The 27,141-nt window shown below is 52.8% G+C and overlaps 1 protein-coding gene across 9 annotated transcripts in view; it reads left to right on the top strand.

The window, feature by feature from the left end:
• The window catches only part of Pitpnm2 (phosphatidylinositol transfer protein membrane associated 2), a 126,845-nt gene that overhangs the window by 69,048 nt on the left and 30,656 nt on the right, over nt 1-27,141 (top strand). For all 9 annotated transcript variants that reach the window (XM_076844262.2, XM_077109040.1, XM_076844340.2 and 6 more), the window contains one exon: nt 19,847-20,019. In XM_076844262.2, the coding sequence (XP_076700377.1) occupies nt 19,942-20,019 (78 nt within the window). In that variant the 5' untranslated portion in view covers nt 19,847-19,941. The remainder of the gene's footprint in view (nt 1-19,846; nt 20,020-27,141) is intronic.

Genomic DNA, 27,141 nt, shown 5'->3' with positions numbered 1-27,141 from the left:
AGGGAAAACTTGAAGGTATTTCTCATCCTCGGTGATCACTGTCCTCCATCTTAACAAACCCTGTGTGTTGGCCCCTGATTGAGCTGAATGAATGAGGGGAGAGCCCAAGGCCCAGGATGTTGGGAGGTCACCCTAGCTCCTGGCCTGGGGCCTTCCAGGAAATGACGTGATAGTGTCTAGTGTCCCTATCAACCAGGAGGTCCTGCTGGATGGGGGCTGTGTACTATAGTTGTTTCCCATTGCACATCTGTCGGGGGGAGGGAGTTAGTGGCAGAGTGAACCTGAATGTCCATGAGTTATCCACCTTGGCCACGCTGTTGTCACACCTGTCTGTCAGTTGGAACCTTCAGGGTGAGAGGGGTCATCTCCAAACTGAATAGGATTTGTCTCCAGGCAACGTGAGGAGAGGCTGCAGCCTGCGCCTCCCCCAGCACTGCCTCCAGCCTGGCTGAGCTCAGCCTGGGCCCTCCTTCCCAGATGAGTAAGCAGAGGCGGGGCCATGCCACAGACAGAAGTGGCCCAGCTTGACCCACCCCCTTCCCCTGGCCTGTGCCAGGACTCACTGCCACCACCAGGACCTTGAGGCAGAGCCCAGGACCCCTCAGAGCTGACTCAGGGGAGCTGGGCGGGTCAGGCCAGGCAGTATTCTAGAGGCAGAATGAGGTTGGCACCACCAGGGAGAGGACAAACGGGGCTGGCGGGCTGGCGCCTGGAGGGGCGTGGACACATGCTGAGAAGTGACACTCCAGCTCCTCCTCTGCTTGCCGTCTGGCTCCACTCGCATCTTGGCGGTGTGATTAAACCATCTTATTAGTGTATCAGGGACACCTTATTGACGACACTCCCCGGGAGCAGCCACCCCCCCCCCCCCGGGAGCTGCCACCCCCACCCTCTGTGTTTCTCCTGGCAGGGAAAAGAGTAGGGTGGCTGGAGAGAGGCTGGCAGAAGACTGGCTTGGGATCTGTGGGAAGGATCTGGGTTGGAGCGAGGCAGAGAATCCCGTAGCCTGAGCTGCCCTCGGCTTGGTCCAGGAACACGTGGCTCTGAGCCAAGTTTGCTGATGTGTGATTAACTCACAAATAGGTGTGCAGAGTGGTGCCGTGTGTACACAGGAGCCTGCTGTTCCTATGAAGCGGTGTCAAGATGTCACTGAGCCGGGTTTATTTTAGTTCCCAGTATTGTATCTGTTTAGCACCCAGCACAAGTGGTGCTGTGCCCACGATGGGCGGGCCAACAGCAGATACCTTTGCAAGGTCCCCCAGGCCCTCTGCAAGGTTGCAGGTGCACAGACCTTGCCCACATCTTATGGACAGTGATGCATGTCCAGAACATGGGGTGCCAGGTTGCCCAGTACCTGCCCTCAACCCCAGGACCAGATTATGCCATGTCTCACTGGACTCAGAGGCAGGATTTCAGCGCGATTATACAGGGAAGAACACTTAACTGATCGGGAGTTTTAATCACTGTGTGACCTTGGGCAGAGTGAAATGTATTGTTCTGTGCTTTAGGAGACAAGGATCTGCTCAGCACATGGATGACAGGCAGAAGGTCAAAAGATCAGTCAGCCCTTTCCTGGTTGTGAGTGACAGAAATCCCATCTGAGCTAGCCAAGGCAGAAAGGGAAGCTAACCCACAGGGGTGCAGCAGGCCTGGGCACCGATGCCACATGCTCGATGGGAGGGGACACAGCTGCTGATAGCTTTCTGGCCTTTGCATCAGGATAGGACTGACCCACATTCTCTGTTTTTAACCTGAAGGGAGGAAAGAAAAGTCCCCAGGAGGTATAAGCAGGGTGAGATCATGGTGGCATAATCTTCCTCTTCTAATCTGCTTAATATGGCAGGAAAAAATAATAGTATTAAAAACTTGTATCCATGTGGGCACAGATATGTTTTCAATGGAATAGAAACCTGAGGGATCCCAGAAAGACAGGGGGAAAACTCTAAACCACAGTGTTTCAAGTGAATCGTTGGAAGACAGGAAGCCAAACCAGCGCTCGGAGGAAAATTTATAGTCCTACATTATTTATTGAGAGACAAGTAAGATTAAGAGTTACTGAACTTAGCTTTTAATTCAGGAAGCTAGAAAAACAAATAACCTTCCAAGAAAATAAAAGAAGCAATTAAAATGAAGATGAGGCCGGGCACAGTGGCACACACCTGTAATTCCAGTTGCTCAGGAGGCTGAGACCGGAGGATCTCGAGTTCAAAGCCAGCCTCAGCAACTTAGTAAGGTGCTAAGCAATTCAGATCTTGACTCTAATGAAATACAAAATAGAGCTGGGGATGTGGCTCAGTGTTGGAGTGCACCTGAGTTCAATCCCTGATACCACCCCGCAAAAAATGAAGATGAAAACTGAGTTGCATTCATCAATCATCCCCCAAAAACAATGCTTTGAAAGGGCTAAGAAAAAAGAGAGAAACCTTTGGAAGTTCAATTAAAAAAAAAAAGAAAGAAAGAAAGAAAGAAAGAAAAGAAAACCAAGGTAGAAGACACTAAGAAAAAAAGAGGATGTAGCTATGAAAGAAGAAAATAATGTCTTAAAATAAAAAATAAAAAGTGTGTGAAGGGGTAGCTCAATGGTGGGGAAGCCCTGGGTTCAATACCTAGCACTGGGAGGGAAGGAGGGAGGGAAGAAGGAAGGGTATGTGCAACTTCTTGACAATCAATTAGAAAACCTGAGTGAAGTGTATGTTTTTCTAAGCAAATAAAAATGACCAGAATGGGCTGGGGCTGGGGCTCAGTGGTAGAGCTGGCATGCGTGAGGCACTGGGTTGATCCTCAGCACCTCATAAAAATAAAGTAAATGTACTGTGTCCATCTACAACTAAAGAAAAAAGTATTTTTAAAAAATGACCAAAATGAGGGCTGGGGATGTGGCTCAAGCGGTAGCCCGCTCGCCTGGCATGTGTGCGACCTGGGTTCGATCCTTAGCACCACATACAAAACAAAGACATTGTGTCTGCCGAAAACTAAAAAATAGATATTTAAAATTTTTTTTAAAAAATGATCAAAATGAGCTCAAGAAAATCCTGCTCCTAAATATCTCTTGGTTAGATTAATTATTTAAGCACATACAAAAAGATGTTGTGACTCATCTTACAGGGGACCCTGTCCATGTACCAAAGTCAGAGAAGGATAATGCAGCAAAACTCAGACCAGTCTCACGTTCTGAAAAACAAAACACACCCAAATAAAATGCCAGTGAATTTAATTTGGCTGAATATTACAATATGCATATAATATTATGATAATATATGTGATCAAATACAGTCAGCTCTAGAAATGGAAGGAAGTATTAGAAAATATTTTCACATAATCTGTGATACTATATTTTTTAATGATCGAGCCATTCGGTCCTAGATTATACAAGCAGATGACACTTGGCTGGTGCTGAGGGATACTGGGAAAACTGTGTCTTGTTGCCCTTCCTATCTGCTGTTCCTGTCATAGGGACAGGTCCCCAAGTCCAGTGGACACCTGAATCCGATGATAATTGATCCTGTAAGAAGGTCATGAGAGCTGAGTGCAGTGACACACGCCTGTAATCCCAGCAACTTGAGAGGCTGAAGCAGGAGGATCACAAATTCAAGGCCAACCTCAGCAATTCAGCCAGGCCTTGTGCCCGGTCTCTCAGTGGTAGAGCACTCCTGGGTTCAATCCCCAGTACCACCAAAAACAGCAACAACAACAATAATGATGATGATGAAGAAGAAAGCCCACAGAGAGAGAATGCCCATGGCAACCAACGCAGGGATTCAGTCAGTGCAGCTGCCACCCAGGTTTGCCAAGGCTCAGGGCAACCAGCAGAAAAGGAGAGGCAGGGAGCAAGCTCTTCCTCGAGCTTCCAGGAGGAACCACCCTTGTGGGCACCTTGATTTTGGATTTTTGGCCTCCAGAACTTGAGAGGAAAATTTTATGATGTTTAAAACCTCCCAGTTTGTGACACACTCTAATGGTAGCCCCAGGAAAGGTCTCCCCATGTCCACCTTACAGGGAGAACAGGGGGAAGAGGGAGTGAACTCAGACCACCTGCTGGTTCAATAAACCTCCAGCTCAGAACCAAGAGCCAGCTCCCCCAGGCCACAGCCCAGGCGCCTGGCAAAGCAAATAGAGGTTGTCTGGAAAAACAGAGCCTTGTCCTAAGTGCCACAGAATTTCCACAAATAACTTCCACAGAAAATGAGCAGCCAGGCAGGAGATGTATGGTACCTAACAAGCAGGAGGCCCTGGGTCCCATCCAAAGTGTCACAAAAATAAAAAGCAAACAAAGAAACACAGTCCTAAGAGGTGACCAGGCACCACAAGCCGGGACAGCATGGACGCGTCACAGCAGAAACAGCCCCTCCAGGGACTTCAGAGCTGCAGGTTGAAGCGCACCAGTGCGAAGGCCGTGCACGTAAATGAACAAAGGCCAAGTTGAGATAAGTGCAGGGAGCCAGGAGCTCCAGAGTGATGGAGCAGGTTTGCAGCAGAATCAAAGTGAGCTCTTAACAGGAGAGAAGCTCTTAACAGGGTCAGTATCGGAAACCAGGTGGGAAGAAAGCCTGTAAGATGCAGTACTGGAAAGAAAAGGAGCTCTAGGAGTTAGGTACACAGAGAAGGGAAAGTCTGACCATCGTCTGCCCAGAATTCCAGACAGAGGAGAGAAAGATAAGTCAGAGTCCATTAAGCAGGATCTAACTCTCCAGAGACAGCCTATTCCTCTCTTGGCCATGGGCCAAGCCCCCAGAAACGCCAGGAAGCCAAACCCTTCGTCTTGACCTCCCTTCTTGGTCAGCTCTTCCTGCCTGTGGGTATCCATGAGCATGTACAGATAACTGAGTGATCCTCAAGCTAGGACCAGGTGTCAGTGAGGAGTAGACCCTGAGAATATTGAAGACATTATCCCAAATCTGGCAGGGGCCTTTCCCAGCACCAACTAACTCGAGGGAGTTTGCATTGTAGGGTGTCAGAATGGCATTACTTAGAGTTTAACAGTGCACAGCCTTTGCAACTCCAACCCAACCAGCTCTGAGGCCTTTCCTTCCCAGATATTCACCCGTGGGGCTTTCCAGGTCCGACCAGTGACTTTTCCTATGTGTTTTCTTTCCTCCCACTTTCCCTCCCTGGAGAGGGATGGCATCCATCATCAGCCAGAGGGTTTTATGGGGCGATGAAAGGAAGCTAATAGCTCTGTAAAGAAGAGCCAGTTACCTGGGAAGCTTTCCAAGCATGCTTCGCCCCTGGCAGCTCTGGGAGGCCTGGGGTGCAGGCCACAGCCGTCAGGGCTAGATTGCAGGCCAGGGAATGTAGACTGTGGGCTACATCCACTGGCCCCACTGTGTGGCTTCTTCAGGTGACTCAGCCTCTCTGGGCCTTTCTCTTCCCATCTGACCCTGATGGTTCCCCTCACTGAGTTGCCAGTAGGACCATCAGGGCAGCGTCTGATCCACTGTGACATAAACACCGTCTGAGCTGGTCTCACTGGGGCCATGCTTGGCTCTCCAAAGCCTGCCCATGGGAAGGGGGCTGGGGTGGCCCACTTCCCCTAGCCCCAGCGCCCTGCAGCGGCCTGGCTGTCTGGCCCTGCAAACACCCTTGGGGAAGGAAGTCTGGCTGCAGGCATCTGAGTCATGGATGCTGTCAGGAAGGAGGGCCTGGCAGGGAGGGAGGCGCTCTATTCTTGGAGGAGCTGAGAGTGGGGCTGAGGAACTGCGAACAGAGCAGCTCGGAATGGCGCTTTGTCTGCCTGTAGTGGGTGGCGGGAACATTCGCCAGCCACCCTTCTTGAGCACCTACTAAGTGCTGTCTGGCCCCAGACTCCCCACCCTCTACATTCACTCTTCCAGCTGCTGGAATTATAGCAACAGATGAGCCGGGCAGGCGAGGTCCCTGCCCTCCCGTGGCCTACAGTAAACAAGTCAGCTCATTCCAGAGCGCGGCGCCAGAGCCCACTGCCGCAGGGACAGGGAGGGCATGACATTTGGACCGAGACCCGGATGATGACAAGGAGCAGCTGTGCCTAGGCCTGGGGAACAGGCGCTTACCAGGCACAGCGGCAGCTGGGAGCTGAGTGTGGTGTGTTCCAGGAAAAGGTAGCAACGGGTGGCCAGAGTGTAGCCATGCAGGAGGTGCTGCTGGTGGGAGGCAGGACCTCAGAGGGAAGGTGGAGGCAGGGGGTAAGCCCATGAGTGTGGGGCATGGCACTGGAGGCTCCACCTGCTGGGGGCCCAGGAGGGAGGACAGGATCATGAGGAGGCCGGAGAGGAGCCACTCAGCACAGCAGCCCCAGGACCCGCATGTGTGGGGGACCTCCAGCAGATCTTAGGTTCTCCACTGTGGCCCCCTGGAGAGATTTTGTTTTTAAATTGTTGCAAAATCTACATTACCTACAGTTCTCCAGGACATTTTTACATGTCCAATTCCGTGGCACTAAAAGCATCCACACTGGGCTGGGGCTGTAGCTCAGTGGTAGAGCACTGAGGTTCGATCCTCAGCACCACATAAAAATAAATAAATAAAGATATTGTGTCCACCTACAACTAAAAAAAATATTTTTAAAAAATCCACACCCTCGGGGCTGGGGATGTGGCTCAAGCGGTAGCGCGCTCGCCTGGCATGCGTGCGGCCCCGGGTTCGATCCTCGGCACCACATACAGACAAAGATGTTGTGTTCACCGATAACTAAAAAATAAATATTAAAAAAAAATTCTCTCTCTTTAAAAAAAAAAAAAAAAAACCTTTGTTTTTTTAAAAAAAAAAAATCCACACCCTCTATATCCATCACCGTCACCCAGTTCTCCCCATTAAACACTGTCACCTGGTCCCCCCAGCTCCTGGCACCCCCTGTTGTCCTTCTTGTCTCTGTGAATTTGACCTCATGTAAGTAGAGTCGAACAGCATCTGCGATGGGTGTTTTCCATTGGCGTGAGACCTTCGAGGCTCACCCAGGTCCTAACATGTTTTTCTCCTCTCAGGTTTTGTTAACTTTTGTGACATGATCTTCCCATAGTTTCGAGGCTTCCTGAGGACACCGTCCTGGTCCTCTCTACCCTCAGCACCTACAGAACCTGGCTCCTAGAAGGTGCCTGGAGGACATTAGCTAGAGGCCTGGAGTTTGGTGTGGCCCGGGTACAAAGATTCTGTGACATGAGGTTGGAGGTTCTGTGAGACTAGGGGGTAAAAGACCCCTTTCAGGTTGTGGGGCTTTGGCTCCCAGGCGACGTTCCTGTGCATACAAGCCACCCTAGGGAACTTGTTAAAAACATATTCCCAGGCCCCTTCCTCTGCGATGCCTAGACCTGGGCTGCAGCCTGTGATTGGAAAGAGACACCAGCCTTTATTTCTAACATCATTGAAAGCATTACAGCAAAACCAAGTAATGCCTCTTTGATGGACTTTAAGTGGGGCTCTCCCTCAGGCGGAAGGCTTGCATTCACTACAAGCTAATTTGAAAGGAGAAACCAAAAATGATTTCTCTAAGTCATGCATCTTTGTAAAAAAGGGTAAAGTGGTGCTGGCCCCTCCCGCTGTGTACAGATTTGGATGCGACCACCGTTTGCCCATCAATAAATACTGCTAGCCCTGAACATACACTGCTTACATTTTTGCAGCTTTGATTCCTTCCAAAAATGGGGGCACCTTTGCCTTTTCCACTTTGGAGGATTCCTCTGAGAAAGGAAGAGCAAAAAAGCTAAAAGTGTTTGTGAACCATAAAGTGGTATCATCAAAGCTGGGGGCACACGTTTGCACAAACGGAGGCAAATCAAGATGGAGATGGTGCTGTTCTTAAACTGGTTTTCCCCCGGCTGTTCAGTAAGAAACACCTGACTCCTCCACTTATTAGGGACGAGGGAGCTTAGTGACACAGAGTCACAGTCTCCTTAGTTATAAAAAGGGGGCCAGGGCCACATTGTACAATACTGTTCTGTCATGAGAAAGAATGAGCCACAGCCCCCTGCTGCCCCTGACCTTGAACACGTTAGCCAGCGTGCAAGGGGACAGACACTGCAGGCCCCATGCAGGTCGAACCTGATTATATGACATATCCTTGGAGATAGAAAGAAGGTCAGTGGATGCTTTGGGGTTGGGGTGGGATGGGGTGGTCATGGGAAGTGATGCTAATGAGTGTGGGGTTTCTTTAGGTGAGGAAAATGTTCTGGAGAGCAGATAATGAGGGTGGTTGGTCGCCCCACTGCCAAGACACTAAAAGCCACTTTAAAGGGGTGAATGACATGCCTGTGAATTATAACTCCATAAAATTAGCCATTCAATGGGGACAATATGCCTAACTGAGGTGGTGGTGATGATCCCTTCTTTCCTGCAGCCCAAGTGTGTACAGTAATGGAAGGGATTTATGAACCAAGGGATGTGCTTACCCGCCTGGTTTTCCAGATGTGCTGCTTGAGGGAGGGGCTGTTGCGGGTGGGGTTTGTTGAGACGCTCATGATGCCCCAGAACTGTGTATTTCCTCCTTTGTCCCCCTGGCAGTGTGCAGGAAGAATTGGGGGATGGAGACCAAATCTTTGACCTTTTTGTGTCTTTAAGGAGCATCAGGTTAATTACAGTCCAGGGAGCTAAGGGCAGTTTCTCAGCTGGGCCTGTGCCCTGCCAGCCAGGGGCTTAGAACCCTGGTGGCACGCTTTTCTGGTTCCATGAGCCGGGAGGGTTTGAGGGGGCAGGACTTGTGACATTCCTAAGATGTCACCACAGGGTTTGTGCCTCTCTAGACTGAGGTCAGCTTGCAGACCTCATAACACCAGCTGGCTGTTTGAAACATAAAGAAAATCTAACTTGCAGCTGTTAACTGATAGGCACCAAAGGACTTCGCTGGGAGCCCTGGGGCTGGAATCTCAACCCCTCCAGGCAGAGTTCACTGGTGGGTGTGCTAGCCAAGGGAAGAGGGAAGCGTTGCCCAGGCAGACACCTACTCCAGGACAGCACCCACCGCTGACAAGCCTCAAGGGGGTACCTGCAGCAATGGCTTCTGTTAACTGCAGCAATTCAGGTGAATTGATGAGGATTGGCCACCCATTTGGCCACAGGGGGCCATTGATGACCTTCATCAATGCAGTTTTAGTAGAATGGGGAGGGTCATTGAGTCAGAAAGAGATTTAGGGGTGAAAGAGTGGAAATGCAGGTCTCTCTGATCTTCTGTGGGGGGTCTGTGATCTGAAGGGGAGCAAAGAAATGGGAAGGTACCAGGAAGGCCAGGTTGGGGTCGGGGCTCTTGCTTGGTCTCCCTGTCTAACTGTGGGAGCTGCTGGCGTGTGAGTGCTGATGGGGTGGTCTCCAGAGAAAGGGGAGTGCAGCAGAAGGAGGCTCCCCAGTTCCTGAGAGCTGGCCTCCAGCGGCAGATGTCTGTCTGCCTGCCTGCCTGCCTGCCTGCCGAAGGGCAGCAGGTGGATTTGATGCAGCGGTTGGAGGATTTGACGGTGGCAGGAGCTTGAGGAAGTGAGGAAGACAGGCCAGGGAGCGGGAAGTACAGGAGCCAGGTCGGGGTAGCAGGTGGCAGGGGCTGGGGGAAGGACGGTGGCTGCTGCTGATGTTCAGCAGGTATGAGCGTCACTGCATGTCACAGCCCATTTTGGAGCAAGAGGCCCCTGGAGAAACTCCCAGCTGTGTCTCTTCACAGCTCTGGTGTCCTGGGCACTTCCATGGAGCTTGGGATTCCTGAGGGGTTGGTGACGCCCAGGGTGGCTTTGGGGCAGGGCCTTCGGCACAGCCAACTCCCTGAAATGGGCCCTGAGGCCTCCCTGCCCTGGAAGTGCTCCCCACTTCCAAGCATCTCAAGGGGTCCTCCCTGCCATGAGCCCCAGGAGCTGGGGACTCTCTCCCCTCAGTGGGTGTCATTTCTCAGAAGGATAGTCTCCATGCTGTTGTTACAGCAGTGGCCCATGGGGAGGGACAGACAGGAGTGAAGGTAGAACCCAGTGAGCCCAGGTCTGTGTTCACATCTGAGCCTCTGGAGTCACTTGGTGTGGAGGACCCAGCTTTCAGCTGTCCTCACTGTTCCACGGGGGGCACCACGCCTAGAGACTGTGTGGTATGGTGTGACTCAGTGGCCAGCTCCCCCGGCCCCCAGGTCCTGGGATCAGCACTGTTTCCTCTCTGCCCTTGCCCACCCAGCAGAGGCTGTGGAGCTGGCAGCCAGGGCCAGAGAGCAGGAGCCATAAAAGTGGGGCTCCCTGACCAGCGGCCGTCCTTGAGCAGGACACCACCTTCTCCCAGGTTCTTTTGTCCTCTGCACCCACTGCTTCCAGGAACTGCCCTTTGGGTTGAGGTGTCACTGATGCAATGCCCTGCAGAGCCCTGCACCCCTGTGGTGTCCCCAGGTGGCAGTCCCGCAGTGGCTTGGCAGTCGCCCCAGCTTGGCGATCCAGACGTGCAATGGTGAGATTGGTGGCCTCCGCGGGATCGGGTGGCTACAGCAGTGCCAGGGGCTCTAGGGCTCTCTGAGCCTCCTCCACTCTCTGCAGGGTAGGGCTATTCCTGCTCAAGAGCTTCTTCATCCTCGTCCCTCCCAGAATAGGGCAGCTCACAGGGAGGAGGCCTGAAGTCAAGGTCCCCGCCCTCCTGCTCCTTGAACCTTTGTCTATTTATAAAGTGAAGGTTGGGGAGCCCTGTGTCTGGCAGATGAAGTAGAGCTGTTCTGGGGTGGGGACATGGTGGGGGACAGGCCCTTTGTTGCCTAGAGGCTGGTGGGTGCTGACCTTTTACACATGTCCAGAGCGGTTCCAACCCCAGGCCTTGGGGCTGTCTTCCTTCTACACCCACAATGACCCTTTTGCCCATGCCCCCCCCTCCATTATTGCTAGATGCAGATGGACAGGGTGGCAGGTGACAGTGGCCTTAACTAGTTAGCCTCTTGGCTGCTCAGCAGGGGCTTTCCTAGTGCAGGAGGCTGAGGTTGCAGAGCATGTGAGCACCCAGGTCCCAGGGCCCTCTCCCCACCCTGACCAGAGCTCCCCCGTCCCCCACCAGCCACCCTCCCTTCTGCTGCCAAAGTCGAGGCTCCGCTGGTCTGGCTTGGAGCAGCTTCCAGATTTAATAGCAAATGCAGCTGGCCTGCGTCTGGACAGATTCCGCCCTCCGCGTCCGCACTGCTCACTCCTAAATTCCATCTGTGACGTCAAAGCCCAGCTAATCACGGAAAAACAGATTAAGTCTTGTAAACTCCTTCTCCCACCTCCCAGTCAGGGAGTCTCAAGGAGCCACCGACCTCCCTGCTAGCTCCAGGCCCTGAGCCAGCCCCACCGCAGATCCTCCTGCAGGCCATTGGCCCCTGCTGGCTTCGTCCCTCTCCCTGCAGTGGGAAGACCCTGGAGCTCCTAACCCTGGGGTCCCAGCAAGGTGTTTCTGTGGGAGGCTGTGCCTATGGTTCCTGGGGTCCAGTCACACCTCCTCTCTGGCCCTCTGCCTGTGCCGGGAGCCCCTGCCTAGGCACAGCGCATACCTAGCACCCTGTCCAGGGCTGGTCTCTCCTGCTCCCATGGCCTCCCAGGGAGGGAGCCCACCAAGTGGCTCCCCTTATAATATGTCTTGTCCTGTTGTTTCATCAGATACACCAGTGAATATAGGGCTGGGTGGCCTTTCTTGGGCCCTGAACTCAGGTGTCTGGAACCCAAGGCTTCTCTAAAGGCTGGGCCCACCTGCCATGTTTGGGGCCCCAAAGAGATTCCGTGTCCTCCTGGGAGAGGAGCCATAGGGACTGTGCACGTGGGGTTCATCCAGACCTGGCCTGACTTCCCTTGTAGAAGGGCCTCTGGAAACGCTGTCCTGCGCAAAGCAGAGAGGATCATTCTGCTACCCATCACAGCTCCCAGAGACAAGCTGGAGCGTCTGCTCCCACCCACGCAGCCCGAGGGGGTGTGCTCTGGGTGTCTGGGTGAGGTTCATGCACTGGCTGGGGGATGGGATGGCTTCTCCATGTGGAAGAGGTGCAGCCCTGCTCCCTGGCCTAGGGCTCACAGGAGGAAAGCCAGGAGACCCTGTCCTGCCCAGCAGGGCTGTGTGTGGCCATCACCTGCAGGGGGCTTGTCCCTCTTCCTGCCTCCGTGCTGAGGTGTCGGGCCTTTTCCCCTTGGGAAGTGGGTTTAGTGTCTGCACCTGAGGCTGGCACCCAGCCAGGATGGCCACAAGCCCTGTGTCTCAGTAACCCACCCTCCAGATCCTGCTGGGCACTGTGACCTGCTGAGTTGCCTGCTCCCACGAGTTGCACGCCAGCTGGCACTAGCAAGCACTTCTTAACACGATATCTCATTTAATCCACAAAACAACCCAACAGCACAGAGACAATCCCATATTTTGTAAAAAATAAAATGAAAGATCGAAGAAATTAAGCCGTAGTGGGTCACATTGAGGAGGGGGCAGAAGGCTTAGCTGGCGTCTGTACTCATGTCACTAGTGACCACCTTTGGCCATTGAAACACACAGTTGAAACTCTGCTGCTGCTCCTCTTTATAAAAATCAAGTTGTGCAGAAATGTCCAAATAGAATTCACCCTGATTCCACTAGTCTGAGGCAGCTCGTTCATGAGCATTTGAATAGTTCATTAAGGCTGTACACGAACAGACCTATACAGAGTAGGGATAATATTATTTTTAAATTTTTTTTGTATATATATATATATATTTTTTTATTGTTGGTTGTTCAAAACATTACATAGTTCTTGATATATCATATTTCACACTTTGATTCAAGTGGGTTATGAACTCCCATTTTTACCCCGTACACAGATTGCAGAATCACATCAGTTACATTTCCATTGATTTATATATTGCCATACTAGTGTCTGTTGTATTCTGCTGCCTTTCCTATCCTTTACTATCCCCCCTCTATTTTTAAATTTAAAAATACATTTTGAAAATTAATATCAGGGCTGGGGCTGCAGCTCAGTTGTAGAGCATGTGCTGAGCATGTGCAAGCCCCTGGGTTCAATTCCCCAAAACAACAACAACAAAATAATAATAAAATTTATTTTTTTAGCATAACCATTACCTCAAATATGTAAAATTTGATTTTACTTGAATTTAGACACATAATGAACCAATTCTGTGCTATGAAAATTGAAGAAATTATATTTCTACCACCATTATCCCACTTTTAATTTTTGCTAGGGACATCGTTGAGTTTTTGTTTTGTTTTGGTACTGGGGATTTAATTCAGGGGCCCTTAACCACTCAGCTATGTCCCAGCCCTTCTTATTATTTTTAAATTTTGAGGCAGGCTTCTCACTAAATTGCTTAGGGCTTTGCTAAATGCTAAGGCTGGCATTGTACTCATGATCCTCCTGCCTCAGCCTCCGGAGCTGCTGGGATTATAGGTAAGCACCACCATGTCTGGTTATTGAGGTTTTTATACTGTTTTCAATAATCAAAATTGCTAAGATTTCAAAAATATTATTCAGTATCCATCAGGATTTCTCTTATTATGACTTATCATTTGATTGGTTGGATTTCAGCATCCAGGATTTTTTTTTTCAAGAAGACTTTATATATGTCTAAGCCACTAAATTCGCTTCAGAATGTTGGTTAACTTTATACTTAACAGGAAATTTAGCTGAGTATAAAAATTTTGGTTCCAGCCCCATGCTATGGCACACACCTATAATCCCAGTGACCTGGGAAGCTGAGACAGGAGAATTGCAAAGTTCAAGTCAGCCTTAACAACTTAATGAGGCCCTAAGCAATTTAGTGAGACCCTATCTCAAAACAAAAAAATAAAAAGGGCTAGGATGTAAGTCAGTGTAGTTTAGTGGTAAAGGACACCTGCTTTAAATTCCTAGTACCAAAAAAAAAAAAAAAAAAAAAATCTGATTCTAGCCAGGCTTATGGTATTTGCCTGTAATCCTGGCTACTCTTCTGGAAGCTGAGTCAGGCCAGCCTGGGCAACATAATAGAGATGCTGTCTCAAAACAAAAACAAAAACAATCCCATTTCATAATGTCTTTCTCTTAGAATTCCATATGTATCACTCCACTGGGTTTCTGAAATTGTGTTGCTGTGGAGGGATCCAATTCTCCCCACCCGTCTCCCTTCACCTCCCACTTATATGGTCTTTTATCCTTTAAAGTCGGTATTTTTTTTCAGATCGTGTCTTGCTCTTCCCCTGCTTGATTCTGATTTGTTTCCGAAGCGCACCAGTTAGAGTTTGGGTTGGATTTCCTTTTGCTTCTGAATTTGCTATTTTGTCTTATTCTTCTCCATTGAATTTTGTGTGACTTCTTCAAACCATCCACCACATCTCTAATTGTTCATATTATGCTTTTTCTGTTGATTCATGGTTTAATATAGCTTTCTGAAAACATCGCTGATGCTTTTAATTTTATTTTTTTCCCATTTCTCCCTTGAGCTCGGCTATCTCGCATTCACCTTTCATCTCTTTCTATTGTCAAGTAATTTCTTTTAAGTTCCTGTGTCTCACATGCTTGCTTCGGCAGCATATACAATAAATATCCGTATCTCTTTTCTTCCATCTCCCTGCTCCCTCCAATTTTAAACAATTGTATCTGCGTCCCCTTGAGTGTCTAGAGAACTCTTTTGCCCAAAGTCTTTTGGTTTTTCTCTGGACGATCTTTCTGGTGGTGTGCGCTCTTTGTTTTCCCTTTATTTATTCTTTAGCTCCCTTTCTGCTTCTGGGGTTTGGAGAGTATAGGGAATGTTCTGGAAGAGTTTGCAGCGGCATTTTGGGCTCATCATCTGGAAGACTCTCTTGCTAGAGCTACTATCTACCCTTGGCCCTGGAGGGTTCAAAGCTCACGAGGTCTTTGTGTTCATGGCAAAGTTCTTTCTGGTTCTTGACCACATGTGTCGTGGCTGCACCAGCATGGTCTCTCCGCCCTCCCAAGGCCCTCTTTTCTCCTGATGTCTCCCTTAACTGGACCCCTGGGTTACAATGTAGAAACGCCGTGATGTCTCCATCAGACTCACACCTCTTCCATTCCATAGTGAGATGTCACACCTCTCCATGAACTCAGTAATCCACAGCAGCACTGTTCACACCAGTCCAAACCAGAAATCACCCAAATGCCCATCAAGGTATAATAGTTGGCCAGGCACAATAATGCCCGCCTGTAATCCCAGCGACTTGGAAGGTTGAGTCAGGAGGATCAAAAGTTCAAGGCCAGCCTCAGTAACTTAGCAAGACCTTATCTCAAAAAATAAAAAGGAGTGGGGATGTGGCTCAGTGGTAGAGCACCCCTGAGTTCAGTCCCCAGGACCAATAACTTGGAAGGAACATCATGTCAATCACAAAAGAAGCCACTCAGTGTGATTCCATGTGAAGTTGCTGGTCCTGTAGGTCAGAGACAGGTGAATATTGGCAATTCATAGACTTCAACCTAATATAAGGCACACAACCAGACGAACGGCAGGACTGTCCATGGCCGGGGGACGTGGCCAAAGGGACATGGGGGCTGCTGGGGCTGTTTGGTTTATTGTGTGGTTTTGCATTGCTGGGATGGAACCCAGGGCCAGGCACGCACTGGCCAAGTGCTTGCCCCACGCTGTACCCCAGCCCCAATTTTCTATCCCTTGATGTGGGTGCTGGTCATATAAGTGAGTTTAATCATTGAAAATTCCTAATTATGACTGACAGTATGTGAACATTTTTGTTCAAAATAAAGTAAAAAGCAGTCGGTGCGACAGCACACGCATGTCATTCCAGGAGCTAGGGAGGCAGAGATAGGAGGATTGCAAGTTCAAAGCCAGCCTCAGCAAAAACAAGGCACTAGCAACTCAGTGAGATCCTGTCTCTAAGTAAATACAAAACAGGGCTGGGGCTGGGGCTCAGTGGTCAAGTGCCCCTGAGCTCAATCCCCAGGACCCCCGCCCCAAAAAGTAAAAAGCCAGAAAAAAAAAAAAACAAAAAAACAGGACAATTCCTTACCCCTCCCAGGATGCACCCCTGCCTAGACTTGTCATTCGAATGTGAGAACCATGGCTGTGACTTTGAGAGGGGTGTCTGTTGGGGTCCAAGGTGGAGTATGATAGCCCTCGGGTTGTTCCCTCCTCCCAGCTCAGGCATCACTGGACCTGGCCGGTGGCCCTCACGGTCTGGGGCTAGGGGTGTAGCAGTTTCCCTGCTCAGCCAAGTGATTGCTCTGCCTTGAGAAGTCGCTCCACGTTTGCAGGCCATCTCTAGCAGGATGCCAGGTGCACTAGTGTGGCGCAGCTGAGGGGAAGCAGGCCCATGCTCTGTGTAAGGAAAGGCCAGCACTGGACCAGTCGGGACGTTGGTGCCCTCAGAGTGAGGCCCTAGAAAGGACTCCCAGGTGACCAGCACCCAGAAAGCTCCAAGCTAATTCCCAGGTTCTGCTCCTCTTCCAGAGGCATCCTAAGAGGGCACCAAGCTTGCAGCCTTCCCTAGGAGCAGCCCAGCTGGGCATGGGATGAGCATGGCCTTCAAGGGCTTTCTGTGCAGGATGGCCTTGGCTTCTGTGTTGAAACACACATCCTGACACTCAGTGTCATGTGTTGTCTAGTGTGTGTCCTTTCTCCCCAGGAGAGGGGGGCACCCTAGAAGTCTGTGATGGTCTTGACACTGACCTTCATGGGTTTAAGGGTGGGCATGCCTGCCTCCGTCTCCCTGAGATTTGACATGGCTTTGCTGAGGATGTACTGATAGGAGGATGCCCTGATGAAGCAGCTCATGCTGGCCGCAGGGCCTTTGCTCATGCTTTCTTCAGAGGCAGCATGTCCTCCTTACAACCGCTTTCCTCCCCACATAGGCAAAACCAGTCAGGTGTCACTCAGAAAGATGTTTCATGCCCAGTGTTGGCGGGCCCAGGGGAAGGCTGGGCAGTGTGGTTGGGGGGCTCACCAACACCTATGAGCCTGTGCCCCTACGTGAACCCACACAGGCCCACTCTGGCCTTTCTGAAATAACCTCCTGGCCCAGCTCCACCTTCACAAAGGCCTTCCCAAGTCTCCCAGCGCCTGGGAGCCCTCCTGCCATCCCTTGTTCTGATGATGCACGTGGTAACCATGGAAGCTAGCTGGTCTCAACCCCACTTTGCGTGAGGAGCGACGCAGGCCCAGTGACCTGTCCTGGGAGGCCACAAGGCTAGTAGAGGCACTGTCTGGCTTTACAGCTGGATCCCCAAGGGGACTCCACACTGTGACCTCTGTCACAGTCTCATGGCTGTTGGAGCTGAGTGCTCCAGGATAGAGGAAGGAACAGATGGTGTGACACAGCCACAGTTAAGTGCCACATGACCGACCCGATGACCTCCGAGGCTCCTTAATACCTCATGGGCAGAGGCATAGTCCCCTTTCTCTAGCCCAGCCTCAGACAGAATTGCAGCCTCCGTGTTCCCGTCACCTGAGGGTCCTCAGAATGGTTGTCTGGCCACTCCCCGGGCAGCCTAAGCTTTGCCGCCAGCCAAGCTCCACAGGGTGATGGGCCGCCATGGGGCCCTCTGCCACATGAAGATGTGGCCACCATCTGTGTGGCCCAGCTCGCCTGGCAGCTTATCTTTGGAGAATGTCCTTATAGGCCTGGTGTAGACCGTGCTCAAGGAGCCTCTGAAGCCTGAGACCCGAGCCAGTGCCAGCTGCTGACCCAGGCTCTGAGATGTCATCCCTGCTTTTGCTTGAGGGAATGGAGATCTTTAAGGAGGGTGCAGGGCCCAGTGCGGGGTCCTGCACCACCCCACCCAGCACTGCAGCAGCGTTGGGGGGACGGAGCCAGGCCCGGGGTGATCCTATTTGGGTGTGCATGCACATGGGCAGGTCATTCACCAGGGAGACCCCAGGAGTGCAGAGGCGGAGACTCTTGGGGTTTCTGAAGGACACCTAGAGAGTGTGTCTGACCTCTTATTCGGGGATAGAATGGGACTGAGTCAGAGTCGCTCAGGACGATGGCATCCACCCTAGGACATGGGGATCACGCCTGAGGCCCGCACACTGCGTACGTGTAGGTACCACGTGGCTCTTCTCTGCTCACCCAGGTCAGCCAACCTTAGGCTTCGGTGAAGAGCCTCACACGGAAAAGCCCTGGAGCAGCCCCATGGAACCTCAGCATCCCTCTCCTGTACTGCCTCATTTCATCCAGCTCCTTCTCCTAAGCATTGGGCACTCTCTCCTTGGTGTGTCCCTAATCAGGGGTCTGAGCCATCCTCTTGGCTTGTTGGAAGTTCATCCAGGTGTCAGATTTCTTGCTGCTTGGCTGAGCAGGGCTTCTGTTTCACACCTTCCCGTGGTATGAGGTGCTGCCTGGAGGTTGTAGGGATGTCCCTTCTCTGTCCTGTGGCCTTGGTGTCCAGCCACACTTGAGCAGAGCATGCAGTCCCAGGCAGGCGGTCCCAGAGCTGAGTGGGGAGGAAGTCCCGGGAGGCAGCCCTCAGCCTCAGCTTTCTCTACTTGGGCCCCAAATCTGCCCCTTGTCCCTATCACCCAGACCCTGAAGAAAAGCAGCAGTGGCCTCTTTCACCTGAGCACAGCTCTTGCCCTGGGTGGTAAGGTGAGACTTGAGGCTGCCCGGGGAACAGACGGGACGCCTAGAGAGTGTCCAGGGAATAGATACATGGGCAGGCGGCTGGAGACAGGAAGTCCCTCCGCCCCAGGGCAGGAGTGGAGCTCCCAGGGAGGGGCGCCAGGGGGTGCCTGTGTGTCCAGGTGGATCGAGGTGTGTCCAGTGGGGGAGTCTGTAGTCACAGAGCTCCCAGGGGGACCCCACCAGGGTCCTACCTGGCTCCAGGGTTTGTCTTCTCTATGGCTGACAGAGGTGCAAGCTCCTGGGTATATAAAGTAGACAGGTTCCAATCGGCTAAGAGAACATATGTTCTGACTATTTAAAGCCATCGGATGTGGGAACTGGAGCTGGGGGCCCAGTGGGCTTTGGGCCATGTTCCCACCTTCTATGAAGTAAGCAGTATGTGGTTGTTGGGGCTAATAGGGGCCATCTCTGGCCCGTTTGTTTGGTGTCCCCCTGCCCCATCTGTCTCCCTGAAGGCCATATTAAAGGCTTCCTTCAGTCCTCTGTGCCCATCTTCCAATATTCTGGTAAACACGCTTCTCCATCTTGCTGAGGTCCCTTAATGCTTTAATGCCCAGCTGGTGCCACGTGCTCTGTGCAGATGGTGCCCTGGGGAGGCTGCCCGAGTGGCCGGCTCTCTCCACTTAGCTGGTGCCCTGCCCCAGCTGCCACCCTGGAGTGGCCTTTCTGAAATGCCCTCCTAGTTCTGCCAAACCACATCTCAGAAGCCTTCACTCAGCTCCCATCAATGGCTTTGTGGGACCTCGGGCGGTCACAAAATGACGTTTTCAGTGAAGGCTGTGGGTCCGGGCCTGGCTCACAGAGGATGGCTTCCTAATGTGGTTTCTTGCATTGAACTGAAACCAAACTTCAGATCCCATCTTCTGCCGGGACGCAGTGACTTGGTTGCCCCTGGTGACAGGAGCAGGACCGGCTGCCCCCAAACAGAAGGGCTGGCCTGCTGACTTTCAATTCCTCATGTCTGTTTTTCATCCTTTTATTTATTCGGCTTCTTTCCCACAATGGGCCGTCTCCATTTGCCACATCACAAGGGCTACCCACAGGGACTGGGGACCCGTGCTGTGGTTTGTCAGGACCCCGAGGGAGCTGTGCCCTCTGCCTGGCCCTCGGAAGCTGTCCTTCCCTCCCGGGACTATTGGTTGATCAGAGCGGACACACAGCCTCCGTCCTCCCAGCTCTGAGGATTGCTGAGCAGACAAGGAACAGGGAGGCTGAGGAGGCGAGGAATTCACTCGGGTCACCCTGCTGGCACAGGCTGGGGTGGACACTGGAATTCTGGCCTGGGTTAGATCAGGCTTTCCTCTGTGCTGTGGCATTCACCAGCCTTTGCAGAAAGTGACTGTCCTATTCTCTCTCTTTCTCTCAGGGGCCCTTGGTGCATTCTGTCATGGTAAATTAAGGAGCCTCGTCTAGAAGTCCTAACTCGCAGTTCCCCATCGTCGGGAAGGCTGGGACTCCAAGATGATTATAAAGGAATATCGGATCCCTCTGCCGATGACCGTGGAGGAGTACCGCATCGCCCAGCTCTACATGATACAGGTGGGTCCGGGGTTAGTGCAGACAACCGCCGGCCTGGGCTGGATTTCTGGCTTCCAAGCATGATGCTGGGCACCCAGGCACACTATGTGGCACCAGAGTCTTTGTTTTTGTTTTTAAATTTTTTTTAATTATTAGTTGTTCAAAACATTACAAAGCTCTTGACATATCATATTTCATACATTTGATTACACACCAGAGTCTTTGGCCAGCACTGTTTCCTCAGGATTAACTCTGAGCCCAGGTCTTAGCTCAGACTGAAGCCACCAAGTACCCGGCCTGGGGCTTGAGCATCAGGCACTGGTTGGCCTGGCTCCAGGTCTGGCAGGTCCATTTCTGGGGCGAGTTCTCCTCCTAGTTTGCACACATGTACCCGCCCCCTGTGTCCTGGCGAGGCAGAGGAAGAGGGGCGAGGAGAGGGAGTGGGAAAGAACACTCTGGTATCTTTTCTTCTTCTCGTGAGTCTGTGTGTGTGCTGAGCCCATCCCGGGCTCTGAGCTCATGACCTCATGAGCCCTAATGGCCTCTGAAAGGCCCCTTCTCCGGAGACCATTGTACTAGGGGTTAGAACTTCACTGTGGGAATTTTTAGGGGACACAACATTCAGTCCATAGCACCCCATTTAAAAGAAGGTACTTTTGAGGTCAGAGAGGTTCAGTGACTTACCCAGAAGCACGCAGCCTGTCTCCTAGCTCTTGGACCCCCACATTACTATGGTTGCTGCCATTTAAACAGCACTGTGGGACACGTGCCTGGTTCACAGTCTCACGTGAGTGTGAGGTTCGTGAGGAGCCAGCAGCTCTCACCCATTCTCAGGAGACATGGCTGCTTCCTCCTCAGTGCCTTCCCAGCCTGGAACCCAGGATCTGGAGTCCAGGATCCAGGCTGCTCTGGCCCTGACACCAGACCCCCCCCCATGACCCCACCCACTGGGATCCTGGCTGGGGTCTTCGCTCTGCAGGGTCTCCCAGTCCAGCTCTCCAGCCAGCCTCCTGCATGGTTCAGTGTGGCCTCTGCCCAACCTGTCCATTTTCCTTCAAGCTGAGGCCTTAAGGCCTCCCACTAATTAAGAACCTGCTTGGCCTGTCTCTGGCTCCTCTGGGCACACTGGGGCCTCTGGTCTCTGCCTTGGGCCAGCTTCTTGCTGAACAGTCCCCTGGTCACCTTATCACGCGAGCTGTCAGGCAGAGGGGCGCTGCTGCTGGCAGGGCCTGGACCTCCCATCCCTGGGTTTGCCTGGGTCGGGGGTATTATGAGCCCCCAGCAGGGCCTGGAGACCCAGCTCCTGCCAGGGAGGAGTTGAATGGAGCTACAGGGATTGGCCAGACTTGTGGGGAGGAGAGCAGGAGGTGGCCTAGCTCTCTGGGGGGCTGTTTGCTCTAAGCTGCTTCAGAAGGACCGCTCAATTCCCTCTCGAGCCACTTACCCCCTAATTATTTCTAGAGTGGGGAGAGGAGGAAGTTTAAATCAGGCCCAGCTCTTAGCACTCTGGAAATAGCTCAGCTCATTCTAGGACCAGGCCCATCTGCTACAGCTGCCATTTGTCCTGCAGCTTCCCAATTCCTACCCTAGCAGTGAGCCCCGACCACAGCAGGCAACCCCTCCACTGCACCTGGCCTTCCAGGGTGGACGATGGGGGTCCAGGAGGATGTGCCTCCAGCCTCTGGATCACCCCAAATCTGCTTCTCTCCAGCACAGAACCACCCATGACTCTGGGCCACTCCAAATACCTGCCATTTGCACAGCATCTGTCTTTATGTCTTCTATGAATGTGGCTGTTAAGCAACTCGAAGCCCCAGTGTGATGGCAAACTTCCTCCACGCGGCCAAGGCTCTCCCAACCTGTGCAGTGCCATCTTTTTTCCTCTCCCTCTCACATTTTTTATTAGTGCGTTATTATCATACGTATTGATGGGATCATTGTCACACATTTGTTCATGCACACAATATAGCAGTATGATTTGGCCCTCCCCAGCACTCCCCACCTCCCACCCTTGCTCCCTCTCCTCCAGCCATCTCCCTCTGATTTTCATTACATCCCCCTCCCCACACCTTCCTATTCCTTTTTTCTCTCCAGTTCTCACGTTTGAGAGAAAACATCAGACCCCTGACAGTCGGAGTTTGATGTATTTCACTTAACATAATGGTTCCATCCATCTTCCTGCCAGGACATGGTTTTGTTCTACTTTACGGCTGATTAAGCTCTGTTGTGTACATCTACAACATTCTCTCTATCTGTTCACCTGTTGACGGACACCTAGGCTGGCTCCAAGTTTGGCCACTGTGAACTGTGTGCAGCGTCTTTTGATGAATGCTGAACTGTTAACCAGGCGCGTGGTGGGTGGAGACGGCTCCCCTCTTGCAGACCAAGAGCGCCCAGAAGTGTCGGCCCTCAGGCCAGGTGGGGGCCTCCCTCCCAGCTGAGCCCAGGTGGCCTCCTGGTACTAGCTGGGCTCCTCAGCCACTCTGAGCTTCCAGTCTTTCCCTGTAGTCCTTCTGGTTGGTAAACACGTGGGCACACATCTGCTTTCCTCCCCACATAGGCAAAACCAGTCAGGTGTCACCCAGAAAGGTGTTTTGTGCCCAGTGTTGGTGTGCCCACACGAAGACGGGCAGTGTGGCTGGGGTGCTCACCAATATAGGTGAGCCTGTGTCCCCACGTGGACACACACAGGAACACTCCAGTTCTCACCACAGCCACCTCTCTGGCTGCTCTCAAGGCCAGCACAGCCTCTCCTCTGAGACTAGGACCCCTGTGGGGGACCCAGGCCTCTGCTCAGCTGACTTGGGGTCTCCCAGCCCTTCCTCATGGCCCACACTGGCAGAAGCAGGAGGGTTGAGCCTCAACATCGTGAAGACACTATAGCCAGGGACTCCAGAGCAGATGTGTGCAGGGTCAGCTGGAGGTCGAAGTATGGTCCGTTTCCAGGCAACAATGCAGCTAAGAATCTCAGTCTTTTGGAGAAAGGGTGGGCTTTTAGGGCCCAGCTGACCCTCAATTAAGTCCAGTCCTGGTGAGTGGGCGAGCGAGTGAGTGGGCAAGTGAGTCTCTCCAAGCTTTGCTTTCTTTGTCTTTAACATAGTTGGCCTCTCACAGAGCACCAGCCAGGAAGGGCTCTGGAAGCCAACTTCCTTTATCTACAGGTAGGAAAATTGAGCTCCCAGAGCCAGGACTGGAACCCAGCTCCTCCAGCTCCTGGGTGGCCTCTCTGGCCTGGAGAGCTCTGGGACTCCTGTGGGGCTGCAGGGGAAGCTACTACCAGCCTCAGAAGTGGGGGTGCCTTGGCAGACAGGAGCAGGGGGCCAACGAGAGAGGACAAGAAACCCCCACACCCAGAACAGGGAGAGAGGCAGCCTCTCCAGGCACCAGCACCTCCCCACACCTCATCCCATGAGAGGGTCCTGGTGAGAAGTGGCGTGAGCTGTGCCCTCAGGTCCTCGGGTGGACAGGGAGGGCAACAGAGGCCAGTGGGGACCGTCCAGATATGGGGACTAGAACACAGGCACTTGACTGCGTCCTTCCTGTCCCTGAGATTCCCACTCACAGACAGAGCCCATCTCCTGAGGCCCTGCACATCCCACAGGGCCAAGGGTCGCTCCTCTGTTCCGTGGTCTCTCAGCCACTCCAGGGCCTATGGCACTCGCTCTTCCCAGCCCCACGTCCTGTCTTCCACTTGGCCCACTCCTTCTGCTCCTGTACTGGCCCCTTCCTGCCCTGACTTTGGACCTGGAGTCCTGGGGTCTTGAGTCCCTGTGGGGAAGGGCTCAGAGGTCTGAAGATGTCAGAATCCACACCTTGACATGTGCGCGGTTTGCTGTGTCAGTCGGACCATGTTAAACAGTAGCTGGGTCCACAGGCTTCTCTGTGCCCTGCCTGTGCGAGGGCTGATTGCAGAGGTAAATGGAGTGACACCAGCATGTCCCAGGAGATGATATGGATGCAGCCACCCCAAACACGGGCAGGAGTGGGGGAGAGCTGGGAGAGAGTGGGGGACAGGTCAGTGCACGGGCTCAGGCCAGCATGCCAGGGACTGGCATGTTCTATGCTGGGCCTTAAGAGGTGGCCTCATTTTCTTGAGAGAGTAGCAAGCTCAGTCCACCCCCACTGTGCTGCCCACAGCTGGGCAGCATCTGGGAAGAGGCCTTCCTCTGGACCTGCTACCACAGGAAGGTCTTGGAAAAGATGGACGGAGCTCCCATGACCACACACCTCGCCCATGCCTGGGCAGTGCCCAGCACACACGGTGTAGGGTTACTGGCTGGGAGCATCCACCAAGGCTCATCCAGGGCTTGCCACCAAGAGAGGAGGGAGGGGCTGGACCAGGACCCTGGACAGCTCTGAGGCTGCCCTGCAGGGGCCCTTGGTCTTGCATCCTTCCCTCTTGGGAGTCTGGCAGCACAGCTCAAGGACAGGAGGCAGGGATCGGGTAGCTTCCTGAGTGGGCAGAGCGCAGCGTGACTGGGAAGAGCGTGCTCCCACGTGGCACAACAGCCGCAGCGCCAGGCCCACAGGGACCCAGGGGTCACCTGGGCAGGGCTGGCTGCCCTGGGCACACCAGCTCCAGAGTTCCTGATGACAGTGGCTAGAGCTTACTGACTCACTCTTCACCACACATCTACTATGCAGAGGCATCAAAGTGCTGGGTCATGCAGACTCCAGGGCCAGCCAGGACCAACTGTGGCCCTTGCCTGAGGGTACCCCACTGTCCCAACCCCACAAGTTACCTAGCCATCCACAATGTCATTGATGATGGTGGCAGCCCTGAGCCTGAAGCATTTAATCCTCCTGATGACCTGCAGGGTTGGTGGCAGTGCCCCCTAGGGGCAGGAGTTCAGAGATGTCAAAGAACTTGTCCCAGTGTCCACAGCTGACCCCATGGAGCCAGTCTCTGGAGACCTGGGTAGCTTCCTTTGCACATTGCAAGGTCTCCTGTGGACCCCCCTCTTACCCTCTCTGAAATCACACCTTCAGGGGATTGGATCAGAGATGCCATCTACCCCCTTACATAGCCCTACCCACAGCATCCCAGGTCTCAAGTACTCATACACATAACTCAAGGTCACCTTGGATCAGCCAGGCCAGGTGGTGTGGTCAGCCCACAGTCACCACATGCTGGGGAAAAGTCTGGTAACTGAAGGCTTTGTGGCTGGGCAGCAGGCGTGGAGGCCCCCTCTGAGAGATGAGGAGCTCACCTGCTGGGCAGGCGGGGGATGAGCAGGGGGTGCTCCTGTTTATCCGATGGCAGCTGAAGTCCAGCTACAGGAGCCATTGTGGGTGCTACCAGATGATTGACTAGTGTCCCCCCAAATCCATGTGCAGCTGAACTTCGGCTCATGACTGTGATTTGAACTAGAGTCTTTACATACGTAATCTATTAAGAATCTTGAGATGAGTTCATCCTGGACTTAGAGTGGACCCTAAATTGAATGGCTATTGTCCCTATAAGAAGAGGAAAGGACAGGCTGGGTGTGGTGGCAGTGCCTGTAATCTCAACTATTTAGGAGGCTAAGGCAGGAGGATCACAAGTTCAAGGCCAGCCAGGGCAATTTGGCAAGACCTTGTCTCAAAGTAAAAAGTTTAAAGGGGCTGGGGATGTAGCTCAGTGGTGGAGTGCTTGCCCATCATGCACCAAGCCCTGGGCTCAATCTCCAGCACCACAAAACAGAGAGGAGGAGGAGAGGATGGAGAGAGACACGGGAAGACAGGCAGAGAGGCAACTGATGTCACTATGCTGAAGAAAGAGTCCCCAGAGCTGAAGGAGGCAGGGAACGGTCCTCCCTGGAGTCTCTGGAGGGAGTTGCTCTGGTAGGCTTGGTCCAAGTCGGCCTGAGTGGGGACATTTGCACAGCATCCCAAACACCTTGTAGACTAAGTGGAAGAGACCCCTCCCCCCACCCTGCTCCTTGTCAGTTTCCCCCCGCCCTTCTGCACCCTGGCAGGGGGGGCATGCCATTAGAGACTCCTGCAAGTGTCCTGACAGCCCCTGGCCTCACATCTCTGGCCCTGGCCTCACATCTCAGAGCGGTTTTTTCGTACAAAGAAGCATAAGCGGGGTGGCTTGAAACAGCAGGAGTTTATTCCCTTGTAGCTTAGGATCCCAGAAGCTGGGCATCGAGGTCCCCGCAGGGCCCCTCCCTGCCAGGCTGTGGGGGACGGCGCTGCCTTGTCTTCTAGCTTCTGCCGCTGCAGGTGTTTCCTGGCCTGTGACGGCATCACTCTAATGACACCTGCAGAGACCCTAGCTCCAAATAAGTCTCATTCTGAGGTTCTAGGCACACGTAAATGTGGGGGTGAGGAGGACATTCCAGCTGCCTAAACCAAGATGTGGGCAGATAGGTACCCCACACACGTTGGGTTTTAGGAACTGAGACCAGAGGGAAGTGACCTGTCCGGCCTATGGGAGTGGCCACAGAGGTGAGCTCAGAGTCCATTTAGACCTTTGGCAAGTATTTGCCAAACACCTGCCTTGTGCTGAGGTGCTTTCCCCGGGGCAGCCAGCACTGTGGGCTGAGCAGTCCCTGGAATCAAGAGGGTCAAGGCCAGCTCTGCCACATAGAACTGTGGACAGGTGACCACCTCTCACAGTCTCCTCTTCATTTGCAAATTGGGGTCACAGTAATACTGCCCCTTGCTCAAGGGATGGTGGGGCAGCTGAAGGAGAAGGTCATCTGAGGCATGGGCACAGTTGAGAGCATTCAGGCCGCAGGGGTCATGTTCACCAGGTGTCTAGCCCTCGGTCCAGGAGCCCTTTGAGAGGCAGAGGGATGGCACCTGACTTCATCTGTGCCTCACCAGGTCTTCTTTCTTCTGAAGCCTAGACTCGGGAGCTCTGGGCCATGAAGAAGGAGCACCTCTTTGTGCTCTGCAGAGGGTCCTGTGCTGAGAGCCACAGCCGAGTCGGAATGGCCCCTGGCATTTTGCCAATAGTATTGGTTGAGAGGCGAGCCATTAAGATGATGCTGGATTGATTCAATTGTATATTAGACTTTTACTGGCCAGTAATAGGATGGCTCTTGCTGCAGCAGGCGCCCGCTACTTTGGAGTTCCCATTGAGTTCTCTTGGGGTTCCGAGAGTGAGTGCGAGCGCAGCCCGGGGGAGGGATTTTCCGGTTGGTGTGTGGTGTG

This window comes from Callospermophilus lateralis, chromosome 1 (assembly GCF_048772815.1).
Source record: "Callospermophilus lateralis isolate mCalLat2 chromosome 1, mCalLat2.hap1, whole genome shotgun sequence".
Taxonomy (NCBI): Eukaryota; Metazoa; Chordata; class Mammalia; order Rodentia; family Sciuridae; genus Callospermophilus; species Callospermophilus lateralis.
This window is presented reverse-complemented; position numbering and strand designations above follow the sequence as displayed.